General features: G+C 44.3%; 2 protein-coding genes across 11 annotated transcripts in view; one reads left to right on the forward strand and one right to left on the reverse strand.

Annotated features, from left to right (window-relative positions):
- Positions 1-1,507: 1,507 nt before the first annotated feature.
- Positions 1,508-23,952, forward strand: FSD2 (fibronectin type III and SPRY domain containing 2). Of its 4 annotated transcripts, none has more exons than XM_067004022.1 (13): positions 1,508-1,850; positions 3,775-4,553; positions 4,635-4,730; positions 5,757-5,990; positions 7,384-7,406; positions 8,364-8,485; positions 9,556-9,711; positions 10,779-10,913; positions 11,380-11,533; positions 12,814-12,947; positions 15,150-15,282; positions 18,812-18,988; positions 21,267-23,952. In XM_067004022.1, the coding sequence occupies exons 2-13, from the start codon at positions 3,816-3,818 to the stop codon at positions 21,517-21,519; spliced, it is 2,355 nt and encodes a 784-aa protein (XP_066860123.1). In that variant the 5' UTR covers positions 1,508-1,850; positions 3,775-3,815; the 3' UTR covers positions 21,520-23,952. The 4 variants fall into 4 exon arrangements, with proteins under 4 accessions (XP_066860123.1, XP_066860121.1, XP_066860120.1 ...); XM_067004020.1 differs by having other exon boundaries at positions 1,509-1,838; XM_067004019.1 differs by lacking the exon at positions 1,508-1,850 and adding an exon at positions 1,872-2,149.
- LOC106043357 (high affinity cAMP-specific and IBMX-insensitive 3',5'-cyclic phosphodiesterase 8A) overlaps positions 22,586-24,514 on the reverse strand; it is a 141,683-nt gene continuing 139,754 nt past the window's right edge. For 5 of the 7 annotated variants that reach the window (XM_013192769.3, XM_048072055.2, XM_013192768.3 and 2 more), the window contains one exon: positions 22,586-23,853. The gene's annotated coding sequence lies outside the window, so the exon portion shown is untranslated. The remainder of the gene's footprint in view (positions 23,854-24,514) is intronic. The other 2 variants (XM_048072057.2, XM_048072056.2) reach the window with 2 other exon arrangements.

Genomic DNA, 24,514 nt, shown 5'->3' on the forward strand with positions numbered 1-24,514 from the left:
CCCTGAGGTGCAAAATTTGAGGCGCCCAGTGGCTGAGGCCACACACCGCCTCTCCACACTGAGGCTGCCCTGGGCGGGCTCCCCGCTCCTGTGCAGGCTGGCAACTCTGGGGGTTTGTCTAAATCCAGTCCCAAAAGATGGTCCCCCAATACTGGAGTGCCAAATGAGGCCAGGTCCTGTAGAGGATTGCTCCTCAGCCTCGCAAATACCCCACCCTTTCTTGGCAGTTGAATGACTTCAGGAGGATGGCAGCGTGCATTGGCCTGCTCCAAGAAGGCCCCATGAAAGGACCTGCAGGCCTCGGAGGGGAGCGGGAAGTGAAGCGGCTTTTTGTCTAGCACATATCTCTCATTCTGGCATTGCGTGCAAGGCTGAATTTAATTTACGGTAAACAAAATGCTATGTGCTAGTCTTTGGAAGTAAAGCTGACACTACTAGTTTTTCAACAGATGAAGGCCTGTGAGATTTTGTAGATGAACAGCACAGAGGCATAAATAAGTTCCCATCTGAAAAATTAATAAAATCTGTCTGACAGCATAAATGTTAACATTCCTGCAAAGGCGACATCAGTTACGTGAAAACATCATTTCTGCTCTGATCTCACAGATGATAGAGGCACTGTCAGCAGTAATGAGATCATGACTACATGGATAATTAACTTGTAATTCCTTTCTGAAACAGCAAACAATTGCATGGCTAGAAATGTGAGGAAATGACACGAAGTTTAATTGGAATGGAGGAAAACGCAGAGCTCTGTCAAGATGCAATAGACATTTCCTATTGCACTGTCTCCTGAGCTCAAGATGTATACACCGCAGTGTTCTCAAACACACTTAAAAGTCTGCCAGCAAGGTTAGCTCTCCAGCAAGTTCACAAGCAGAAGGTTTTGTATTCTGGACAACTGCAAGGGTTGTGGATTGCAGTGGGTACATAGAGCTCAAGTAATCGCAGTAATCACAATAATCAGTAATAATATATGTCTTATTTTTTATTGGGTGAACCGCTACTGAGCATAGACTGAAGTGTTACGTGCCTGTGAAAACCCTCCCCTGGCTTGGCCATTAGCCATTTTCTTCACTATAAATAGCTTTACAAAGGTCCAGCATACACATATGGGGTTTGGATGATGTACATGTGCAGGTGTATGGAACACTATGATTTCTGTGTTTTTCTAAATTCTGGTGGTTTTTCGATTTTCTTAGATATGTTGTCTAGACTCTGATCTTGATTCCAACTCTAATCAGTAGTAAAGTTTCTGCTCATTTAATACAGACTTTTGCAAAGGGCAGCACACACTTACATTTAACTGTTCAGCAATGCTGTATGCATCTGTCTATCTGTTTGAGTTGGTTTGTGCAGAGTGCACAGTCTGTGTATCTGACACAAGATAACCTGCCTAGAACCACAGCCTTGGAAATCATATCTAGAGTCAGTGACTGCACTCTGCTGGGTTTATTAATACCAGCTCAGAAACTGAGAGGGTGCTCTGGCTTTAGCAGGGGGTGTGTACGCATGTTCCAAGTACTCCAGGTCCAGGAATCACACGGAACCTTCAGAGCTGTTTCTCAGTAGATGGCATTCATCCTGGTGACACTCAAGTAGCATGCTGCTGAAGGACAGCCGGGGCACATCTATATTTGTGCCATTGCTCATTGCTGGCATGTCCCTATCTGAGGAAAGAGGCGGTCTAGGGTTACTGCAATAAGTCTTCCAACTGCAGTCGTAGGAAAGTGGCAGGGAATTGCGTTTGTGTGAATTAATTTTTACTAGGGGAAATAAATGTGAAGTTTGATGTCATCTGAGCTATCAGAAGAATTTATGACGTCTTAAGATAGAAGGCAAGTTTTTAGGTAGTAACATTGTTTGCTGTATATTTCTGATAATTGACGGTGACGGACTTAAACATTCTTCACTGTAATTGTATCTGTCTCTGTAAACTGAGTAAACACATAATCTGAAAATCTTATTTAGGCAGCAGGGTTCCAGACAAGCTTAATTATGCTCATTCTAATTTATGTAATTTAATTTCATTTTGGTAGGAGAAATATTTGTTAATTCACTTTTCTAGTTAGTAGTAGCTTCTAAGGGAAGCCTTGTTGTTACAATTATGGGAAAAAAAGTCTTTCGGGGAGCCAGACAACATTTTCTGGTATGTTTCAAGACGTTTTCTCTGTTTAATATGTTAGAATTTGCATGATTTATTTTATCACCTTTACCATAAATAGTATTTCTGCATAACGTCAGTGTTTTTTATCCAGTAAGATATTGCTAGCTCTAGAATTCACATTCATGTTTGCAGTGCTAGAAGACAACGGTGAACTTCTTTGTGTGCTTTCTTACAGCCCCAGGAGGCTGGACTGCTTTCAGTCATTGATATCAAACCGGAGAGTGGAAAGTTTCTTACCATTTTTCACTGGTTCAAAAAGTTGCTTTCTAATAAGTCACTGAATTTGTTGACTTTGTTAGCTAAGTAATCCTCAAGAATATCAATAAAATATTGATTAAATAAATTTGAGGTGACACCAAGTACTTGAAACTATACAGACTGTGAAAAGTAGTTTGAAAGCAAAGCTTATGTGAAAGCTTCTGCAGAAGCTCTGATAACCTTGTTGAGTGACTGAACTTTGTATTTTTTATTTTCTGTGAGAAAGTGGTTTCAAAGCTTTTATCTGTTTCGCTGAGTTAGAAATAGATATAACTATAGATTTCTTAATATTTGGCTGAAACATTTCCATGAACTCTGTTGATTGTAGTAGCAAATTTCTAGGAAAATGGACCTGAGCAGTTTTGTATCCACGATTTGGTTGAGCAGCGGAGGGCTGTGGGAACATTGCAGCTCTGACAGAGCACCAGGTGGTCTCCCTGTACTAGCATTATTTCATGCGCTGTTATTAATAGTGGGAGGGTGGGAAGGAGTGGGCTTGGGGAGTCAGCATTAAGATTGCCTGTGTACCTTTAATGTTGTCCCACATGCATCTGCTTTATCATACAGCTTTGCATTTCACATCCATGTGCTCTTTTCACACCTCCCACGTTGCACAGGATGGATGAAGTGTGCAAGCTCCGGGTCAGAGCAAACTTCTTTCAATTCAAGGGTCAATGGCCTGCCTTGCTTCCTCTATGCTTTATCATGGGGATCATCACTGATCTTTTTCTGTGAACTTCATTTATGAAAAAAAAAAAACATTTTCACAACACCTGTGAACCCCCAAAGGGCAGTATGTATCCCTGTTTTATAGAAAGGTTTGGAGACCAGGAGTCAGAATAAAGTTAAAAGAAACGTCATGTTTCAATTTCAAGAATGATCACTTGAAAATTCTAGAACAGGAATTTTCAGGTCATTTGCTAATGTATTATGGGGCATTTGTGGTCACAAGAGAGGGCTTCCTACAGGATGCCTGAGTGACAGTACAGAAACAGTGCTTGCCAGCAGCTGAAGGGTGAACAGACTGCAAACCAGCCCACCTCCAACTGCATAAGACACCTGAAGCACAGTCACAGTGTTGAGCTGAAGACAGGACTACTCCACAGTTAGGAAATTGGGTGTCAGGGTCACAGACGAGCCACTCAGAAAACACAGGATACACACCAAAGACACAGAGGCAAGAAAAGCCAAGCATCCTGTTAGGAAATGACGCTTTGGTTTTTCCCATGAATAATTCCAGGCCCTGAGCAGTCCTCAGACAAACCTATTCCATCAATACATTTTTAAGCAAGAAAAACTCATGCTTGAAATCAAAGTATGTAGCTAAGGATCTTTATTTTCTTTTACAGGACTGAGACTTGTCATCTCAAAAGCCTCACTGAGGATACCGATGTCAGCCAGATCTGGCAGTGCAAGACAGTATGAAACTAGTGGCCAGCTGCGTGGTCATTCAGGTTCCCCACCAATTGCAGATTCTAGTGAGACTGAGGCTGAAGGCTTGATATTTTATCACATGGATCTTTATGGATCAAAGGAAAGGTTTGATATCTTTCCTGAGGAGCCATCTGGTCAAGCAGACAGATCTCGGGGGAATAGCAGAAAGGAACCTGCATTGAGCAGTGAAAAAATTCAGCACTCACAAGAAGCTGGATATGACTTGGAAAAGGAGGTTGCAGAGCTGGCCAAGATGTATGGGCTTGATGAGGATAAAGAAAAAGAGCTTGCGCTTCTTGGAGGACATCTGGAGACGGTGGAGAGAAGATGGCCACCGGCTCACACACAAAAAGCAGGATCGCAAGGCTCTGTATACAGTGCGTCAAAAAGCAGCTCTCCAGTAAAAGATCAAAGTACCAAGCAACAGGGACTTCCTGGCGAGGCTTCTCAAGATGAAGATCAGAGCAAAGCCATAGCAGAGGATGACGCCGGGAGCCACATGTGGTCCAGAGAGGGGCTTAGCAGCGGTGGCATGTCAGATGAGCGGAGCAGCCAGGCTGTCAGCGAGGAGGAGGAAACAGCAGATGTTTTTTGCTCTACCTGCAAGACGCCAATCCGAGCCTTTGACAAACTGTTTGGTGAGCACAGAGATCATGAGGTGGCTCAGCTCTCCAATGCCGTGGAGAGTGAGAAGGTAAGACTAGTACAAGTGTGCTGTGGTGCCTCTAAAACAGTGGTTGGACATGCTGAGACTCATGCTGGGTTTTTCTGGTAGGAGGAGATTCATAAAAACATGTGCAAATTGGAAGAACAGATTGCTCAGATAGAAAACTTTGCCAGTCACTTGGAAGAAATCTTCATCACTGTAGAGGTAAGGCATTTCTCCTTGGGCTAACACTTTGGTACTGGGGCGTGAACGGATTTAGCAGAGTCACAGTATTCAGTTGTTAATGGGGTAAGTAATTAGAGTACCAGAACTCAGAGTTATCTTGGGGTTTGCCTAGACTGAGGTACTCAGGAAAATTCGTCCTAATTGTTTTTTTAAGTGGGCTGGTAAAACCACATTAAACCTTTACACAAAACTTGCATTCAGAAATAAAGCCATACCCACCCAGGTTTTCTTAGTTTTAAGTGGCCAAGGACCTGTGATCTAGCTAATCCATCCACAGTGCTTTGTGCTCACTTGGTTTCATTTACAGATCCAGGCAAACCCTTGGACCAGCTGCTTCGAGATACAGCACTTCAGGGGTTGTGCTCCTGCGTGGCTCATGTCAACTTGGCCCTGGGGGAAGGGGTCCAGCCGGTAGCAAGTCAGATTGAAACCGTAACTCAAGGCACCTACTGTCTTTTCTCTGCTGCATGTGGCACAGAAGGACATCAGTGCCTGAGCAGTGGGCAGCTGCTGACAATAAAGCCTTGCCTGCTCCTTTAATCTTCCTTCCTAATGCTTTCTCCAGCAGCAAGTGAAGATATCAGCATTAACTGCTCAGCTCCCCCACGGTGAATCCATGGATCCCACTGGGTTGCCATGGTTTCTTTAGTGGAAGGATTTGCTTGATTGTGTAGGTAGAAATACGAGGGAGATTATGGCTAGGATCTAGCCCAAGTTGTGCTCCCTGGGCTTAGGTTGGAGACAGTTGCTTTGCATCATTGTTTTTATTAAAATTTCTGATGCTCTTGTTATGTCTGGAACCAAATCCGACAGTCTGTTGTGCCTCAGTGGGGGAGAAATATTAGAATGAACACCTAAAATGCAAGTTAGTCAAATAACACCTTCTGTGTACTGGCATTGCATCACTGTCAAGGAGAATTTTAGGCAGGCCTGAGAAACATTTTTCATTGACTGAGTTATGGATCGGGTCTGATGCCAAGGAACAAAACCCCAAATGCCTTGCAGGAGAATTTTGGGAGGCAGGAGCAGAACTTCGAGGTGCATTACAACGATGCAGTGCAAGTGCTTGCTCAGAAGTATGAAGAACAGTTGGAAGCTCTGGGGGAAGAGAAGAGGCGGAAGCTGGAAGCATTATATGGGCAGCTCGTCAGCTGTGGGGAACATCTTGACACCTGTAAGGAGCTGACAGACACAACCCAGGAGCTTTACCTGGAAAATGACAAAGCCAATTTTATGAAGGTAAAGAGCTTTGATTGTCAAGGCCCCTTCTAAATGCTTTTTGCTGCTTGCAGGTGGTCTACAGCAACTTTATTGCTAGAGAGTATTTGGGGTTCCCAGTCTGCGTGCTGTTACTGCTCTAGGTGCTCGGCATGGGGGCATGGACTTGGTGGGGCAACACAATGGGGCCAAAATGCAGCGGCAGCAGAAATTTGTCATTTGGATATGCAATGATTTATGAGTCTTGCTGGGGTTCGGAGAGAAGATAGCTCTAAAAAAACTTGCCTCAGGAAACTCTGGAAACACTTAGCAGTGTTCATCGCCCCACGCAGGCTCAGCTCCCTTGCTCTGTTTTGGGCTCACAGGAAGCAGGCTGATGCTTCCACTTTGGAAGATGTTTCTTTTCCTTGCTCATTTTGTTGGACAGCTCAGCTGAACAGGAGGCTCCAAACTAAACACATTATGAGCGCCTGCAAAGTGACGGATGAATCCCACTGTTGAGGAGGTGTCAAGAGCTATTTCTCTTAGCAGGTAGAAAAATAATAGGGAAAAAAATAAAAATAAAATTTTCACTGCTGATGAATGATTGCTCTAATGCGAACTGTCCTGTAACTCGGGTGAGTGGGAGTATTTCTATAGCACAGTTACAGCAACTTCTGAACTGGACAGTAAACGAAGCTCTCAAGCACCTCCTGTCCATTCCAATGGAAGGACTTGCAGGGGCAGCCCAACCTGATGAACTCTTTTCATGAGATGACTTTTCCATTCCTCTGCATCTCTGGGAATAACCTTATTTTCTCCTTATCTCGTAAACAGTTCTACATCATCCATAATAACCACTGTTCCAATCTTTCAGGGTGTGGGGCTGAGGCTCCCCTCCCCAGCATAGCACCAAGTGGTGAATAGCTCTTGCTCATGAGCTCTCAGCTGCTTAGGTCCTCCAGGGACTGTATGTCAGTCTTCGAGAGAAATTGCTGCACTTACTGCACATCAGTGCTGGCCTTTAGTCTCTTGGGATGTTCCTGGTGTGGCCCTTGGCTGGGTAAATTATGGTAGCAATGCTCATACTACCTCCAGTACAGACAATGTTCACAATGTTATTTTCACCAACCGTTGTTGGCTTTCCCTGGTGGGCGATTGAGGAAGGAAAGAGTCTAGAGTCTAGCTGGGCAGATGCTGCTCCCTGCCTGATGCTGCGTGTTGTCTTACTGTAAATGCCCCATGACCTGTCCATTTGAATGGGCTGTTACAGAGAGCTTTGCTCCTAGAGCTGTGCGAGAGCCAATTAGCTCACCCTAAGGGCTGCATTTGGGACATGTAAGACAGGTCAGCAGCACGATGTAGTCTCCTCTGGCCTGATGCAAGAAATATATGTTTTCTTTCTTTAACACACACTCTCTTTTTTTTTCTACAGGCAGCAGTAACCATGGTTGACAGGTAGTATCACAGTTTGGGATTTCGTGTCACATTTCTTCTTGCTAATTGGAGCTGTTATTGTAGATATTTGCATGTTCTATATTCCCTTCAGGCACACAGATTTTAGCTAAGCTACTAGAGCTACGGAAACCTTTAGTATTTCTTGTCTAAACTGCTGCAGAAGAAGTTGCTCTAGGAAGTTCAACACTCAAAACTAGTTTTGAGCCAATTTCAAAAAACTCAGAAGGAGAGTTAGAGCATGAATAAATCACTGTTTTCAGCTGAGTCATAAGGAACCAATTTCAATGACTGAAAAACAGGATTCTTAAAGATCTTGATAGAAAGGCCCTGGATACCTGGATACCTGCCTAAAACCAATCACCCGAAATAGATTACTAACAAGCTAATTTATGCATTAATATAGAGGGGTAGAAAGTCAAGCTGTGAGTGCTCAAGGCAGATCATGAAAGATGTTGAAGCAGTTGGAAGAAATCTTAAGCAAGACTACATAATTTGCAATATATATATATTTAAATTGATTGGCATACATTTTGAAAACATACAGAAAAGATACTCCTTTTTTTCAAAGTTACAACACCTAAACCCAAGAGATCCTGAATTGGTAACAGAGTCATCAAAAAAATGAGATGAAAGTCAAGGAGCAGAGGGGCACTAGGGGAAAATCTCACGCACCTGCTCTGTGGCAGCACAGGCCACGCAAAGCATGGTCCCTCAGTCCCATCTGCATCCAGCTGCTTGCGTTTGGCATCTTGGACACTGATCTGATGTGGCCACACACCCAAGCAAAGGGCATGGGAAGGCTGAGCTTTAAACAGCTATGGAAACATTGTTTTAAGGAAACAGATGTTGATTTTGATTGATGAGCTTGCTGTTCCTGTCCTCTAAACAACAGATATCATAGAATGGTATCTCCAACACTGTGGTGCTTCTAATTAGGCATTTTTTCTTATGTTATAGACTGGAAGAATTCTTAAAGAAAGAAGTGGATTTAGAGCTTTCAACACTGCCAGAATTTGAAGAGCGCATCATAGATTTCTCAGAAGTTGAACAACTAATGAACTCTATTAATACTATTCCAGGTACTCTTCCTATCTGATTATTATTTAAACCTATTTACATTCAATTAAGTATATGTATTAAAAAGAATTCTATCACTTCTTTTAAAGGAGAACTGCAAAGGCAGAGTTAGCTTCTCCCTAGCTTGCCCTCTAGATATTTTTAGTTTGCCTATATATGCAGAGACTCTGGAAGCTATTTCTGTATTTTTTTTCACTTGTTTTTAGTATAAAACTACCAGAACTTTCTAGTTCCCTGCTTTTGCTGGATGATTTCCTAGAGGACTCACAATGCCACCCACCTTTTCGAGGAAGGGTCAGGCATGCTGAGCTGGTGATAACTTGTCTTTCCTTGTAGTTACTTGAATAAAGCAGAGAGGGATACCAGAACAATACCAATTATACAATCTCTCCAGCTTCTCTCAATAACTAGATTTCAGTGCTTTGTTTCTCTGCTATTTAGTAAATGTTTTCCTGTCACCCACGGGAAACAAAGCAAAATCCAAATAAATTCCTAATGATAAAAAAAAAATATGAAAATTTGAGAGAGTAAACCTTTTCTGGCACACCACAAATAGTCAGAAATAATCAGACAATATGCATTTTTTTCCTGCCCATACACTGTGGTTTTTAAAAGTAAAATAGCATTTGCCGCTTGCTCGCTTGTGCTGCTGACCCTTTGTTGGACAGCTTTTCATTTGTCTTTCCTCCAGAGGATCTTCAGCAGCAGGGCTGGCCCCCAGGGGTGCAGTGCCTGTTAGATGCTGCTCTTGCAGGGCTGTACTAGCTGGCTGGGGAACAGAAGCTCTCAGAGACGGGGTGGTGAAGTTTACAGAGAAAGAGTGAGCTGAGGTTTTTGTTTTTTTGTTGTTCGGATTTTGATTTGAAGAAAGATGAGTTTGTACACCAGAGACCTGATGATCATCTCCAGCTATTTACTGGGTCAGCTCCTAACTCTTCTCCATGTGAGAGGAATGTGACTCCACTCAATGCCTAGGCTTTGTGTTTATGCTTTTGTGGGAGAAGTGTTTGCTTGTCAACAACAGATCATGCTTCACATACATTCAAAAACCGATCTGTTTTCCCCTCTGCAGCTCCTTGTGCCCCTGTGATCAATCCCCAGGCTCCCAATGCAGCGACTGGCACTTCACTGAGAGTTTGCTGGGGCCTCTTCTCAGATGACACTGTCGAGTGCTACCAGCTGTGCTACAAACCAGTGAGCAATGAGAGGCATGGTGACGAGCAAGCAGGTACAGGAGGCTGAGACCCAAGGCGAAAACCTTGGTCCCCACTGTCAAAAACAGCTTGTTCCAAAGTGCCTCCGGACCTTGCTGTAGCAATCAGTTCACCTTCAGCGGCTACTCTGTCTGCCACCCAAAATGTCATATATGCCACCGCAGCTCCTGCTTCCAGCTTTGTTACACTTTCCCTGCCAGGTCTGTCGTGCTGCCAGCTGCATCAGGACCCATCGCAGGAGCAAAGACAGGACCATGAGAGCAGCTGGGATAGCAGGAGTGGGAAGGAGGGGCAGTGGATGCAGTCAGGTCCCAATAGAAGCATTTCCTTTCCTGAGGGGCAGACACTGCAGCAGACACACATACACCGCATCCAGTGCAAAGCACAGTATTTTTAGAAAGCAAATCATCCTATTATCGGCACGCCCACTTAAACCCCCACAGTCATTTTACAGTTTATCTCAATGCTAATAATAGGTTGCAACTCCCCAACGCCCACACACCCAAAAAAGAACCACAGAACCATTCTAAAATGTCTCAGCTTTATGATAAAACTGCATTTTCTAATAATAATGTTTCAGAAACTTTACTGCAAACACCCAGACACTTCTCAGATTTAAGCGGAAGCCTATACAGTGCCAAATGGCCAGTTCAGAAAGAAAAGCAGAACTGTACAAATTTTATAAAACAAAGAATGAAAAAAATAGTATTGAAATTGCTTCAGCTCTTGTCCCACTGCTGGGGAGAGCTGAACGGATAGCATCCCCAGAGTGGTAACGTGCAGGGTCTTTTAAAAAAAATAATCAGTGATGGGTGGTTCACCTACCTTTCAGTATTTTTTGTTTGTGTTTTTTTTTTTTTTTCTGAGTGATGTTGCTCCTACAGAAGCTGATGCATTATCCAATTTGTCATTTCTTAGAGGAAGGCATGGTGAAGCAGCCTAATCAAAGAGTAGGGAGCAAAGGAGCTCTTGAACTCACACAAAACAATAAACTGCAACTCCCATTATTTGATGAGGCCTTGGGGAAGGGCAGGTAACTGTGTAAAGACACTGTAAATGCTTTGTTTTTTTTCCATTTCAGAGCATGTGCTAAAAGTCAAAGAAACTTACTGCACCATTACTAATCTGTTGCCAAATACACAATACGAGTTTTGGGTCAGTGCTTTAAATGCTTCTGGCATCAGTCCACCAAGTGAAAGAGCTGTTTATGTAACAGGTAAATGTATTTTGCTCATATGACTATGGGATCTTCATAGTGAAATCCACGGTAGTCTCTGGACTTTATGTCAGTAATGCAGGTCAGAGTGAGACCTTGAAGCACTCATTCCAGAGACCTTTGACATCTTAGAGCAGAGAAGGGATGAACTTTTATGGCAAAGATAAAAACAATGACAGAAAGAGAATGAGCATGCACAGAGACAGGTTATACATCCCTTTTCTGACTAATTGTCTTGGAACCTTTATAGTCCAAATGAAGTTTTTGAATAGTACTGTTAAACACCCTGCCTGCTGTTTATTGTCCATGGGGGAAGCAGATTTCTTTAACCATATAATATTGAGTAAGCAACTTTGCTATATGTTTTAAAAATCTTTCAAGCATGCTTGTTGCAAATGTCTTCAAGCAAGCTTGTTGCAAACATCTTCAAGCAATTACTTAAATTGCTCTTTTGCCTACTTTTTAGCTCCTTCACCACCTATAATTAAGAGTAAAAAGATACGAAGCTGTGAAAATGCAGCACTGGTGTGCTGGGAATCTAGAGACATTAACCCCGTTGATTCCTACATGGTCGAATTGTCCAAGCTGACAGATGAAGAAAATGACGACACTATTACTGAGTGAGTCACTATTCTATCAAGTTTACAGCCTGTAGAGAGTAAACCATTTAAAGTCATGTGATATCAGGTAGCACTAAGAAAGGACCCTTTGGGCAAAAGCCTAAGACAATGTGTTCAGAAATGTGCAAGCCCAAGGATGTGCAGAACAGCCTCTGGGGAACTGTGAACCATGCAGGGCTGAAGAAATGAATTGTGCCACAAGAAGCATTTTAGTACCCGTGATTTGATTTGCCTGGGGTAGGGAGTAGAAAATCTCCGTTGTGATTAGGAAATACCAATACTGACATTATCAGTAACAGGATCAGGCACACGTATTCAAGCTTTTGATTCTTAAAAAATGTATTGGACTAAAGTCAGCCCCAAACTACTTGGCTGTGGAGGTTCCAGAGTGGCACTGCAAGGAATAAGCAGCTGGGTTAGTTCTGCATTTCAGTATCTCAGCATATGGTGAAAGAATACATCTGTGAATCTGCTCTTCCTTTTTTCACTATGACTTAGCCCAGCCAAAAGGAAGAAGTATATAAAAATCATAATATCCTATCACAAAAGTCTAGCTCTGTTACAATGGCATTGAAATATCCTCTCTCTCCCTGAAAAACAAGCTGTATATGTTAGTTCATCCATTAACTATTAAGTATATGGGAAATTTAAATGGAATTTAAATAATTAGATGCAATTGTAAGTGATGGTTGTGTGAATATTTCATAACAAATTATTTAAAAGAACTTGATTTCTGTGTTTGCACGCTATCCATGAACAGCCTGTGGTATTTTTTCAATTTTACTCTCTGCTGGAAATGGTTTAAGGACATTTCCCATTTTAGAGTTGCAGAAATATCTTTCCATATCAAGCTTAAATATAAAAATTCAAGTTATGGTGCCTACTTGTGAGCAGTCAAATGACATAATATTTTCTCCCTATCCTCTGTTTTGGCAGCAGCTTCTGTTAGGAACTGGATGTGACAACTTACAAGAAGCAAAGTTAAAATTTGTTTTACTTTTGTAGGAATTCACCTTTATAAACATTCCTTTCAGTAAACTTAATTGTATAATTGTTAATGGAAAATGAATATACAGGGCATGGGGAAAAGCGTAGAAACAAATGTAAAAATCTCAGAGTCTCTCTTACTGCTGGCAACTCTTAATAGAAAAGCTGAAATCTTGTTGAAGGTTATAAGAGAAGCCGATCATGTAATTTCTTCTCTGTTGTTCAGAAAAATAATCTCAAAGGCCCACCTTTGTTCTCTACCCTATCATTTTCCTCGGATTTATTTTCTATAGATCTATTGTTGGGATTCCTAACTGTGAAGTCCTAATTCACCTCCAGCCAATACAAAGCTATCGCATCTGTGTTAGAGCCTTAAACCTGGGTGGTTCCAGTGAAAGAAGTGAGCCTGTCCTGATACACACCACAGGTACTGTGCAGCTTGGATAACTCCCGCAGCTTGCCATAGCATCTACTCTCCCAACAGAAAGCTTCCTGCTGGTTCCAGTGGTGTCTGGATCAGGTCCTAATCTCTTACATCTAATTACGCATCTGGTAACGTTTTAGAAATGAAAAAAGTCTTTTCGTAACAATAAGTGCATTGCTTTAACTCTGTTATTCAAAAACATTTTTTTGCCCAGTTCATTTGAGACTTGAAAATTTCTAATTTCTAAACATTTTAAAGGAGTAGATCAGCCCAGTGCCCCCAGATATCACCAGCTCGCCAACTACTGACACACCAGGGAAGAAAGCTGAGGTGTGATTTCAGTTTACTTCAGAGATTACCTTGAATGCTGCTGCTGGAAGGTATAACTGAGGCAGTCAGCACTTTCCAGAGTAACGTGGGTATGTGAAGCCTTCCTGTGTCTATATTAGCACATCTCCTGCTTGGCTGGGGGAAGCTCTGAAGGCTGATTTCTTTATTTGTTGGAAAAAGGTGGTCCATCTTTCAGCTGGAAGTTTTGGGTTTTGGTAACTGTCACAGTATTGTATTATCCTCTCTGCTCTTAGTGCCACACTGGACAAGCATTAAGCTTCTCTGCCAAGGGGAAGTTGGAAGCCCTTGCACCTCCCAACCTCTAATCAGAGCTCATTTTAGTGCCTTATAATTACAGACACCCATTTTCATCTTTAACATTGCTATAATGATGCTGCAACTTCACTGGGGTGTCTCAAACCTCCCATGTCACTCACAGATGCACTCACACCGTACCTGTCTCTCTTTTGCACTTACCTCATGTGTGAGATTTGCAAATTTTGCTTATTCAGCAGGCTGACCACACACCCATGCAAGACGTTAGTCCCCGAACAAGCTTTAACACAGCTCTGGCTGCATTTCAGTTACACATCTGTCTGCTACATGTTGGTGACACCCCAGAAAAGAAACAATCACTCTTACATCCCCAGAGAGGAGGACTCATGTTACTATTGTTTGTGTCTATTTTAGCTACTCAAATCAAACTCAGTATTTGAGATTACCATTTTTGCTAGCACAGCATATGTTTGTTTTCAGCAGCACATGCCTATAATTGTGCTGTCAGTTTGTGTTGTATTTGCTTTGAAGTAACTGCACTTTGATTACAATGATTTAATTTGGGATTAGCACAGAGAGATTTATCTTCTCAGAGCCTACATTATGTAAACAGCCGATGCACATTGTTCTGTCAGCTGCAAGCGCACACCTCCAGCGCTGGGAATGACCTTTGGTTCCTCCTTGCTGGGGCTGATGCACAAACACGAACTACCAACAGCAGCTGTGATGCCGGTGCCTGCTCAGCTGAGCACCGTGTGCCAGACATGCTTCATGATGTCTCCAAAGGTGGCGAGGCAGAAGTGCTTTCATATCGGGCTGGCATAGCTGACCTGCCTCTCTGAGGGCTGCTCTGAGCAGGAGCTGCTGAAGCAGGAGGGGTGCTTGCTGTGTTGGGCAAGCAGCTCTCTCCCAAGCCTCACAACTCCTGGACAGAGTTGGGCACGCACTGTTGGGGGCGTTGTGGCAGCTTTCGCAGCAGTCCCCTGCTGGGGAAGGCTCTCAGAGGGCTGCTAGCATCAGTCACATCCAGCCCGCGCTCCGTGGAGACAGGTGGGTGGGGGAGGCTGAGCTGGGTGGCCTCTGGGGAATGAGCCCCACACTGGGGTGCTGCGTGTGGCACTTTTGTAGTCATCCCTCCTCTTCAGTGTGCCCAGCGTTTACGTGGAAGAGTGGGGCCATGGAGAGGCCTTTAAACCTCTGCCTTTTCCTTTCAGTGATTAAAAATATATTACTTCAGCTCTGAGGAAGATGACGGAATTGGACAGTCTGTTGCAGGAAGGAGCTGTCATCTCTGAATAGCTGCTTCCTGCGAAATGCCTGCAGCTTTGAGCCTTGGCTGGATTTAAAACTAGGCTAAGGCCCATTTTCTGCTTTTCACAAGGCTGTTACTAAACAGTGTTAAGCTGTAAGTTGCTCCTTTAACACCCGTTTATTTGAAAAATCTGAAAATGGACAACTTTGTCCTCTCAGTGTCAGCCAGATTCCTTCCAGAATGCTGTTAATCTTTCTGTGGATCCTAACATTTCCTCCACACCCTTGCTGCAAACCACAATGCCATAAGGAGTTGCTGGAGTTCTCAAACATTCTTCTCCCTTGCAGGCACCTACTTCTGTCTTAATGAGGACACAGCCCATCCTTTATTGGCAATCCTAGATGATGGATTTACAATTGCCTGTGATGAACTGGAAAACCTGGAGTGCGATCTGCCCGTCTATGATAACAGCTTTACAAGGTACACAAAATTATTTCAGTTGCAACTAATGTGTATGGTTTGTGGCTGCTTCACCCATCACATACCCCTACCGTGAATTTAACTCCACTAAAAAGGTGTGCTGGTATTGCAGCTCTTCTCACCTCCAAGCCAGGCACCGATCAAGTAAAACTTCCAGACCACGCAGTAGATTTTTCCGTCTTGGTTTTTGCACAAATGATTATGGTTGTCTTCAATTTTAGACAACTGTAAACATATCCAGAGGTATTTTTAAAGGACTATAAAATACCTTTTAGAAAATCAGATTTATTTTAACCTACGCCATGAAAATCAGATTTATTTTAACCTACGCCATATCTCTTTGTGTGATGTGTGCACCAACTTCTCCCCATTTAATTCCTTACAAAGCCCAAAGAACCTAGATAAATGTCACCAAAAAAAAATAAATCAAAACCCATTTACTCTTTAAAAATCTTAAAATAATCTTCATAATTATTAGGCTCTCTTTAATTATAGTGATCTAGCACTTGCAGATTTCCAAGACTCGAGGAGCTGCTACTCTCTGCTGGCTGTTTCTCCCTTGCCCCTGCCCCTTCTTCTGCAAGCTGCCAAGGTGATGCAGCCTTAAACATAATGTGCATGAGAGTCTGCCCACCCTTCCTTGGTCTCATTTGCACACGTTGTGATCTGGGAGCTGTTTTCATAGAGCTCTGTTCAATGGAAGCCACTCAATGCATCTTACATAAAACTCGTTCACTACAGTGAATACTACAGGACAGGCAGAAAAAAAATAAAATTGCTGCTTTGGGCACCTGAGCCTCTTCTTTGAAAAGGACTTGTGTAGTACAGAGCACAGGCATTTTTAAAATAAATGCCAGGAAGTGTCTAATGGAACATGGAAAATAAGGAGGTGATAGGTGATAGCCAACATGGCTTCACTGGGAGCAGGTTGTGCCTGACAAATCTGGTGGCCTTCTACGATGGGGCTACTGCATTGGTGGAGAGGGGATGAGAAAGCGACATCATCTACCTGGACTTGTGCAAAGCATTTGACACTGTTCCACACGATTATCTTTGTCTCTAAATTGGAGAGATGTAGATTTGCTGGATGGACCACTCGGTGGGTAAGGAATTGGCTGGATGGTCGCACTCAAAGAGTTGTGGTCAACAGCTCAATGTCCAGGTGGAGACCAGCAATGAAGGGTGTTCCTCAGGGGTCGTTGTGGGGACCAGCACTGTTTAACATCTTGGTCAGCGACATGGACAGTGCCATGGAGTGCACCCTCAGCAAGTTTGCTGATGACACCAAGCCAGGCTGGATGGGGCTTTGAGCTACCTGGTCTAGTGGGAGGTGTCCCTGCCCATGGCAGGGGGTTGGAATTAGGCGGGCTTTAAGTTCCCTTCCAACCCAACCCACTCCATGGTTCTATGGTAATGGGGCTTTCAGCAGCTGTCACTGATTTTGTGAGCTGAAATCTCTCTCCCTAGTTAATCTTTGGAATTTAAGCGTCCCATGGAAGTCAATGCAAGTTAGAAAAGAGGATTACAGGTGCAGACAGCCACAATTACGTGTAAATCTACTTACATGTTGGGCACCTTGAGCTAAATTTGAACAGGTATTATGCACCAAAGCAAATGCTAAAAAAAAAGGAGAGGGATACAAATACTTATTCCTTGCTGAAAATTATGGCTGAATTGGTCAACTCTTTGCTTAGCTCATATTATTTGGGCCTACAGATTTTGGTTTTGAAACAGAATTAGGCCCTTTGCCATTAAAGTGAGAGCCTCATCTTGCCAAAATGCAGCAGTTTCCAGTCAGCACCACAGAAACAACATAGAAGCAGCACAGGCATCTGCAGACACAGGGCCATACGTGCTCACAACTCAGCCCCTTCATGGAAATGCAATGTCATCATGATGATCCTAAATGGGATTTCATCCACCCTTCCACAGGGTGCTTTTATGTTTCACATAAGCAGCCAGAGCTGGCACTCATCTCATTCTGAACTCTGAGGCTGTTTTTGATGCCACTGTGAACTCTCAGAAGCCTCTCTCATGCCCAGATGCTGTGAAAAAAAATAAAAAAGCCCTCAAGTTGAAATGACTAATGTTCACACAAGGAGATTATGTAGCAAACTCTTCTTACTAAAGTTTACACGATCTCCAAAAGGCTTATGTGTTTCCTAGCCACAGCAGCTCCTGCAGTCTGATTCAGGTTTGCCTTAGTGGCTTTGCAACCCTCATTACTATGGTAATATTTTGTTCACAGATGTTTGCCCATCCATTTTGCATCATTCCTTTTCAGGCTGTAGCAGCACAGCCTCTCTCAGGCTCAATTTCAGCAGCCTTTAAGCTATTCCCAGGACATACACATGCACTTCTAATGAACTGTACACTTACATGATTGCTGCCGGGGTGGCACAAAGTACAGCCCACCCTTGCTGTGCCTGTTGTTACACATCAGGCCCTCAGCATGCTGAGTGCAGTTATTTCTCGGTATTACCTGGAGGTAGATGAGCTGAGCCAGCAACATCCTTTGTCTCTGTAATTTACATCCTCAGACAATCCTACCTCAGAAATATACAGGCTGTGACTCCACATCCAAAACTTTAGGTGTGTTTTGAAACCTGCTATGCCCTTTGATGCAGCAATGACAGTTAATAGACTATCCACTTCTTCTGAACCAAAGCTGGGGTGTAGTCTTATAGGATTCATGCTGCCCTCTTAAATTGAGTCGGGGTGCTTCAGAAGCATTTGCCATGGGTTCTTTTGCCTGGTTTTCTTGCTTCAGAAACTGTTTTTGCAGACTTGCATCTTCAAAGGCCCCGGCTCCTTTGACTCTGAGGCTGTTCCCATAAAACAAGCTGAAGGGTCTCTGTGGCATGTTATCTCTGTCAGTCCCTCCCAGACATCTTTTTAAAGTATCTGTTTTACATGGTTCCTGTCATAAAGGATAGCAGACCGTGGTTCCTACCCTTTATGATAGAAACCACAATCTACTGTCAAAACTTTTAATTGCCCAGGTACCGAAGCATATTCCAAGCCCTACCACCACGTCCAATTCTTGGTGGTCTATCTACCCACAGCACAGGCTGGTCTCCCCGTCCCCAGCTGCCCCATGCTGTTACAGTGCTCCATTCCTGATGGTGGGTGACAGGTAAAATTTCTTCCCAGCTTGTTTGGGAAGAAAACACAATGTGTAGATTTTTTCTCTGCTACACTGGGGTTCACCAGAGCACTATTCTTTTCTAGCAAGTAAAAACTTCCCAGACAACCCAGGCAGCACAGGATGCTATTCTCCCTAGTCCTGAAAGTGCCCAGGGCATTCATTCGTACAAAGCCGCCCAAAGATAAAACAGGGTTGGTGTCACAAAGAAACCTGTTAGGTCCTCAGCATGTGGACTTCACTGTCTTCAAAAATCCACACTGCACTAAGGAAACAACAAACATTATTTACTGGTATGCAACATCCAGGTATATTACATAGCTAAGCATTTTAAATAGCATTGCAAAGAGTCCCTGCCAGAGCATATTCCTGTCTCTCTCTCAGGTGTATTGGGATCCTGGGCAGTCTGATCCCATTCCCAGGAAAGCATTACTGGGAGGTGGAAGCTGAGGAAGATACGGAGTACAGAATTGGTGTGGCTTTTGAAAACACTCCAAGACATGGTTATCTGGGGGCAAACAACTCATCCTGGTGCATGAGGCACATCATCACACCATCAAGGTAAGGGCTGTTGGAGGCTACAGGTCTCCTATGGGAACACCTCCTGCATGTACACCTGCAGACAGAGCAGCAGAGAGCTCGGGCTTATAGGGGTGGCCAGAGATCTTACACCAAAGTCTCGGCCAAACACTTAACCAGGGACCTGTGATTATTCCACCATTGGCACTGTAATCTGGTGTTGGATGGATACTGGAACCTTTAAGCAAATCCTACCGCTTCATGACATTCTCACGAAAGAGGCAGTCCCAGGAATAAAAATTTGAACAGAATCTGCATTACAGAAGTTAGCTATAAAGGCCTTGTTATAGGTCACTGAAACCCCAGTGGGAAGACAGCCAGTAATAAATAGATCCATGCCACTTAGAAAGTACAAACCTAGCTGAATCCAGCTGTATGCACCGTGTTTTGACCTCTGTTCTCATGGAGGTACTGAACAGCCGCACCTGCATGCAGAAATGCCAGCTGCCCCTTATGCTTCATCTGGGACCGCTGGCTCTCCCCTGGACAATGACAACTGAATTAACATCATTGCCGTAGAATCTCATGGGAGATTCAGGCACCTGTGAAGGACCCAGGAACAAGTCACAGGCATCCCTGAGTAACTCCCATAGCCTGTCTGAACGCCACTCAGCCTGCATGATTTGCCACTGTGGTGCTGGCTCCCCTTGAACAGGATGCTTGGGCACCACCTGAGTGCCCCACATGCTCACTGTCAGCAGATGGTAATGATGGCACAGCGTGGTTCCAGAGCTTCCTCTCCTCACCAGCTGGTATACAGAGAGGCTTTAGATGCAGCTCAGCTGGCGGGAGCACACACTCCCAGGTGCTTGCTGCTCACAACTCCCCAGCCATCGGCCTGCTGCACACCCAAAGTCCTTAGCAGTGCTGGCATTTGCCTCCCACACAGCGAGAAGTGCTGCTTAATGAGAGGGACTAAACCCACTGAGGTTAATGACTCTTCCATACGCTGCAGGAAGGCTAATTTGATTTCCTTGCTACATTGAGCTAAGAGGTACATTGAGGTTTGCTCTTATTCTTCTGAAGCAATGAGCATGGACTTCAGGGAAGAGAATACAGAGCCGGGCCATTGCTCAGTTTGAGTCACTGTCATACCCATCTCTACAGGGAAATTTTCTCAGGTTTGAGCAGTGTGGGTGGAGGAGGTGGTTAGTGAAGAAGCTGGCCCTTGTGAAATACCAGATAACTCACTTTAGCTGAATAAATCTTCTCACTTCTGCTCAGAAAGGCACACATTCCCATAGAAGTCTCATATTTTTGGTTGCAGCGTGCCACACTAGGGAGAGCAGATTGAGTAACTGTTACAGGACCTCAGCATTACTCAAACAGTGATTACATATGGAAGAAGAGGTCTACCCTCACGACAAAGCAGTTATGTACAGTGCACCTTCATGGCCTCCATTAATCCACAGCTCAGGAATCATGATTAGAAGAGGTCACCCTCTAGTAAATGAAGACTGGAAATTCCCCATCTACACCCCCCCTGGCTGAGGAGGGAGCTGTCTTGTAGGAAAAGCAGCCAGAAACATAATTTAGACAACAGGGTTTGAAAAATGAAATCAAATAGTCTGGAGGATGCCGAGCCACGCTCTGAGTCAGTCTCTGCCCGTGGGATTACACTCCCTCATTGCTGCTGCAGACGTGGGCGTGAGCAGTTCCCAGTTCCTGTGCCTTTGGCAGGAAAGGGGGCTCGGTACCACAGGCCCCAGGGAGCAAGTGGGCAGCACTGCAGGGCCTGGAAGGATGGCTGAGTCACCTCATCAACTCTCCTTGGCTGTGCCTACAGCTCTGGAGCTGCAAGACTGAGGAGACAACAAGTGTTGCTCTGGGGCAAGCCTAACCGGCCTGACAGAGCACAGCTCCTTCATGCAGTAAGGGACGACTTCAGATAAAACCTAGTAGAGAAGAAAAATGAAGTCCCACAGCGTGCTCTGACCTCATCCTTTCCCAAGTGTCACCACCCAGCCGTTTGCAGCCAGCTGGGAACGTGAAATAAAGGCCTGTCACATGGGTCAGGCACGCAGGTCTGAGCACTGAGGTATAAGGTCGTGTAGAAAAGCAGCACTCGCCATCGGCAGGTAAACAGCCATTGCTCAGCACAGGGGCAGTAAATACGGGGCACATAGGAAGGATGGGACTGTCCATACCACGCATGTGAAGTGGGAACAAACCCCCTGCAACATGCCTGCGTGCACAAAGTGCTTCCTTTTGAGAAGCCAGGGTGCCCTTTGGTATTTCTGACTGTGCTTCTTGCCTACAGGCACAAATACGAATTCCTGCACAGCGGGATGACACCAGACATCAGAATTACCATTCCCCCCACAAGGATTGGCGTCCTGCTGGACTATGAGAACTACAGACTGTCGTTTTTCAATGCTGATATTGCCCAGCACCTTTACACGTTCAATTCACACTTCCAGCATTACGTCCACCCCTGCTTTGCTTTGGAAACACCTGGTATCCTACAGATACGTACTGGCATTGCAGCACCCCCATGGACAGCCCTCCCATAAGCCGTGTTCCTCTGCTGCCACATCTACATACAGCGTTGAGAAATGCCCTTTTTCAGCATTAACTGCTCAGTCGCACTCCCTATAAACCAGCTCTCTCCTAAGACAGACAGCAAAATATCCCTGATCCAAACAAACTCCCAGGCCTAAGCCTTAGACAATTCCTCTCGTCTTAGGCAACATCTCAGCAGAAAAACATTAGTCAGAAGATCCATCAGCATCCTGGAGCTGTTCTCCAAATTACTGAGGGATGAAATGACTACCATCCTTCCCACGAGTGACACTGTTACCAAGCAGCAGTGGCAACTGGATTACTGGTTCCCCCAATACCCATTTATGCCTGGGGAACTCCCTTATTCCACAGCAATCGTAAACTCCACTCTTGTGTCTGCTGAAGAGCTAAAAATTAACCGAAAAGCAAAAATAGCAAAACGCATAATCACTGTACAGCTGCTAGACAGAGCTGAAAACACTCCAAGCACAAAGTTGATCTCACAATCAAGTATTCTTGCCACTACACAGTCTGTGACACGAGATAATCAAAAACGCCTCCCTTGTGTGTGAACTGTTAGTGCATACCATACACAGTAAGTGGATTGAAACTGTGAAGCTTATTGAAATACTCAACCATGCCCTAGTCTCAAATATTTTACATAAATAAGAAGCATTTTGTAAGAATGCTTTTTATAAGGGAAAAAACAAAAACAGATGGAGGTGTTTTGCAGTGATTGGTTGCCCATATAGAAAAGTCTAAAGCACCTCTTTTTAGCTTTTTTGTTTGTTTGATGGCCATGCTCACCCCTGCCTTGGTATATCCTCCACACTCACAGATCTTTTCTCCCCTCAGCACTGAGAGCTTCTGACCTCTGATGCCGTGTCCCAGAAGCCCAGGGGCTCCAGTGTAGGCTGGAAGTAGCAGTCCAGCACTCAACTGAAATGTCCTTGTTCAGACTTCATTTCCAGACACGAGACAAGCACTGCCCCTCAAGCAGGCTTGTCCTGCTCTAAGCAGCCTCACTTGTGGATGTCAAAACTACCTGAGTTCAAACAAGACTCACTAACACAGAAAGAAGCTTTTCCATAAATTTATTGTACATTCATTACAAAAGTCATTGGTTTGAAATTTCCATTCTAGGGGTTAGTCAGGAACAGGTAGTCCCTACAATATACAGGGTCCATATGAATAAACAGAGCCTGGCAAAATTTAAAGAGACTTGGTGTAAACTGTGTGCCAAAAGCTTGTCTGTTCTTTCCTAAACTGCTGAGAGAGAAGAAATGCGTCTCTCCAAAACAGGCTTTGCAGAAAAACATGCAAACAGGAGCTGAATATGCTGCTATGGCAGGATTAGTCTCTTGAGTATCCATTTGTTTTGCATGCCACAAAAGAAGATGGGTTTAGCAACACTGAACTATGCAAGTATAGCTTCATAGCCTACCACCAGGAATTCACAGATTTCCAAGGCAGAAAGGGTTGTTATGATTACCTTGTCACACCTCCTGTGAGGCAGTCCAGAGAATTTCAGTTGCTGTTTCTTGCAGCGAGCACAACGCGTGTCTGCTAGAGACAGGTGATTCAGTGAGCAACCACCACCAAGGCAGAGGGCACAAGGTGGCCAGGTGAGCCTGCTGACACTGTAAGGCTGTACCAGAGAACAGCAGCTACAGCGTACAGCTCTGCCAGCGGTGAGATAGCACCACACCCCAAGTTGTTTTAACGCTATTTTTTTCCCTTTGGATAAAAATGTGTACCTTGATTCTGTGTCCAACTTCCACCCACTGGAGCATGTTTTACTTTTACCTGCCAAAATCGAGCACCACAATCTTCTTTACAATCAGAGGGAGACACCTGAAAGTAAAACACACAAGTGTCAGAGCAGGGGTATTAGGATGTCTGAACCCCCACCCACCAAGAACACCTTTCCGGCAGACAGACTGCCAGGTGAACCAAAGGGTTCTGCTGAAAGCACTAAGTCATGGTGTGAACAGCCCCACCACACCACTCCCCACCAACAGCTTCCGTCCCAGCTGTTCAAACCACTCCGTATTCTGGCACCAGGATTAGCTGTCCACCTCAGATGGTACAAGAGCCCCGTAACTTGGGTCCCAGGGGCCTCACCATCATCTCACAGGCATGCCGCAAGGACACATTTGATGAGTCAAACATGAGGTACTTGGACACCGCGCAAGTGGGACTCTAAGGGTACCAAACAGCTCTGTCATCATGTTGCCAGCTCGATGAATCTGCTGGAGGTCGCAGGAGCAGCCTGCTTAGCAGAGCGTGACTCAGTGGTCATCACCAGGGATGGTACAGGACTGCTAAGGCAGCAACAAAAATATCTGAAAAAAAGAATAAATAAGCAATAATCAGCTGCCAGGCTGAAAACAGGATAGGAAATGAGTTTGCATGTTTCTGTTTAATAAAAGATTCACCTGTCAGCTGTAACCCAAGCATTTCCTCTCTTAGGAATCCTAACCTTGTCATTTAAATATTTATTCAGCGAAGAAAAAGGCATGAACAGTTTCAATTTTTTAAAACTGTCACTGTAAATCATCATTGTATGTGTCCTTTACAAGAAGGCCACCATTTACACTGCAGGTACTATTGATCTGAGCAGTAATGCACCCAAGCTGGAACCACAGAATATCCTGAGCTGGAAGGGACGCACAAGGATCATCGAGTCTAATTCCTGGCTTCACACAGGACCACCCCAAAAAATCAGACTAAATGTCTGAGAGAGTTGTCCAAACACTTCTCGAACTCTGGCAGGCTCAGTGCTGTGACCAGATCCCTGGGGAACCTGCTCCTGTGCCCAACCACCCTGTCAGTAAAGAACCTTTTCCTAACACCTAGCCTCAACCTCCCCTGATGCAGCTTCAGGCCATTCCCTCAGCATGTTCACATCAACCTTGTATTTCTGTATAAGTCCACCTGACAGGGAGATGTGCCGAACATCTGTTAAGGGCCAAACCCTGCACAGAGCTGGAAGCTGTGCTTCAG

The sequence above is a fragment of the Anser cygnoides genome, chromosome 11, assembly GCF_040182565.1.
Source record: "Anser cygnoides isolate HZ-2024a breed goose chromosome 11, Taihu_goose_T2T_genome, whole genome shotgun sequence".
NCBI lineage: Eukaryota > Metazoa > Chordata > Aves > Anseriformes > Anatidae > Anser > Anser cygnoides.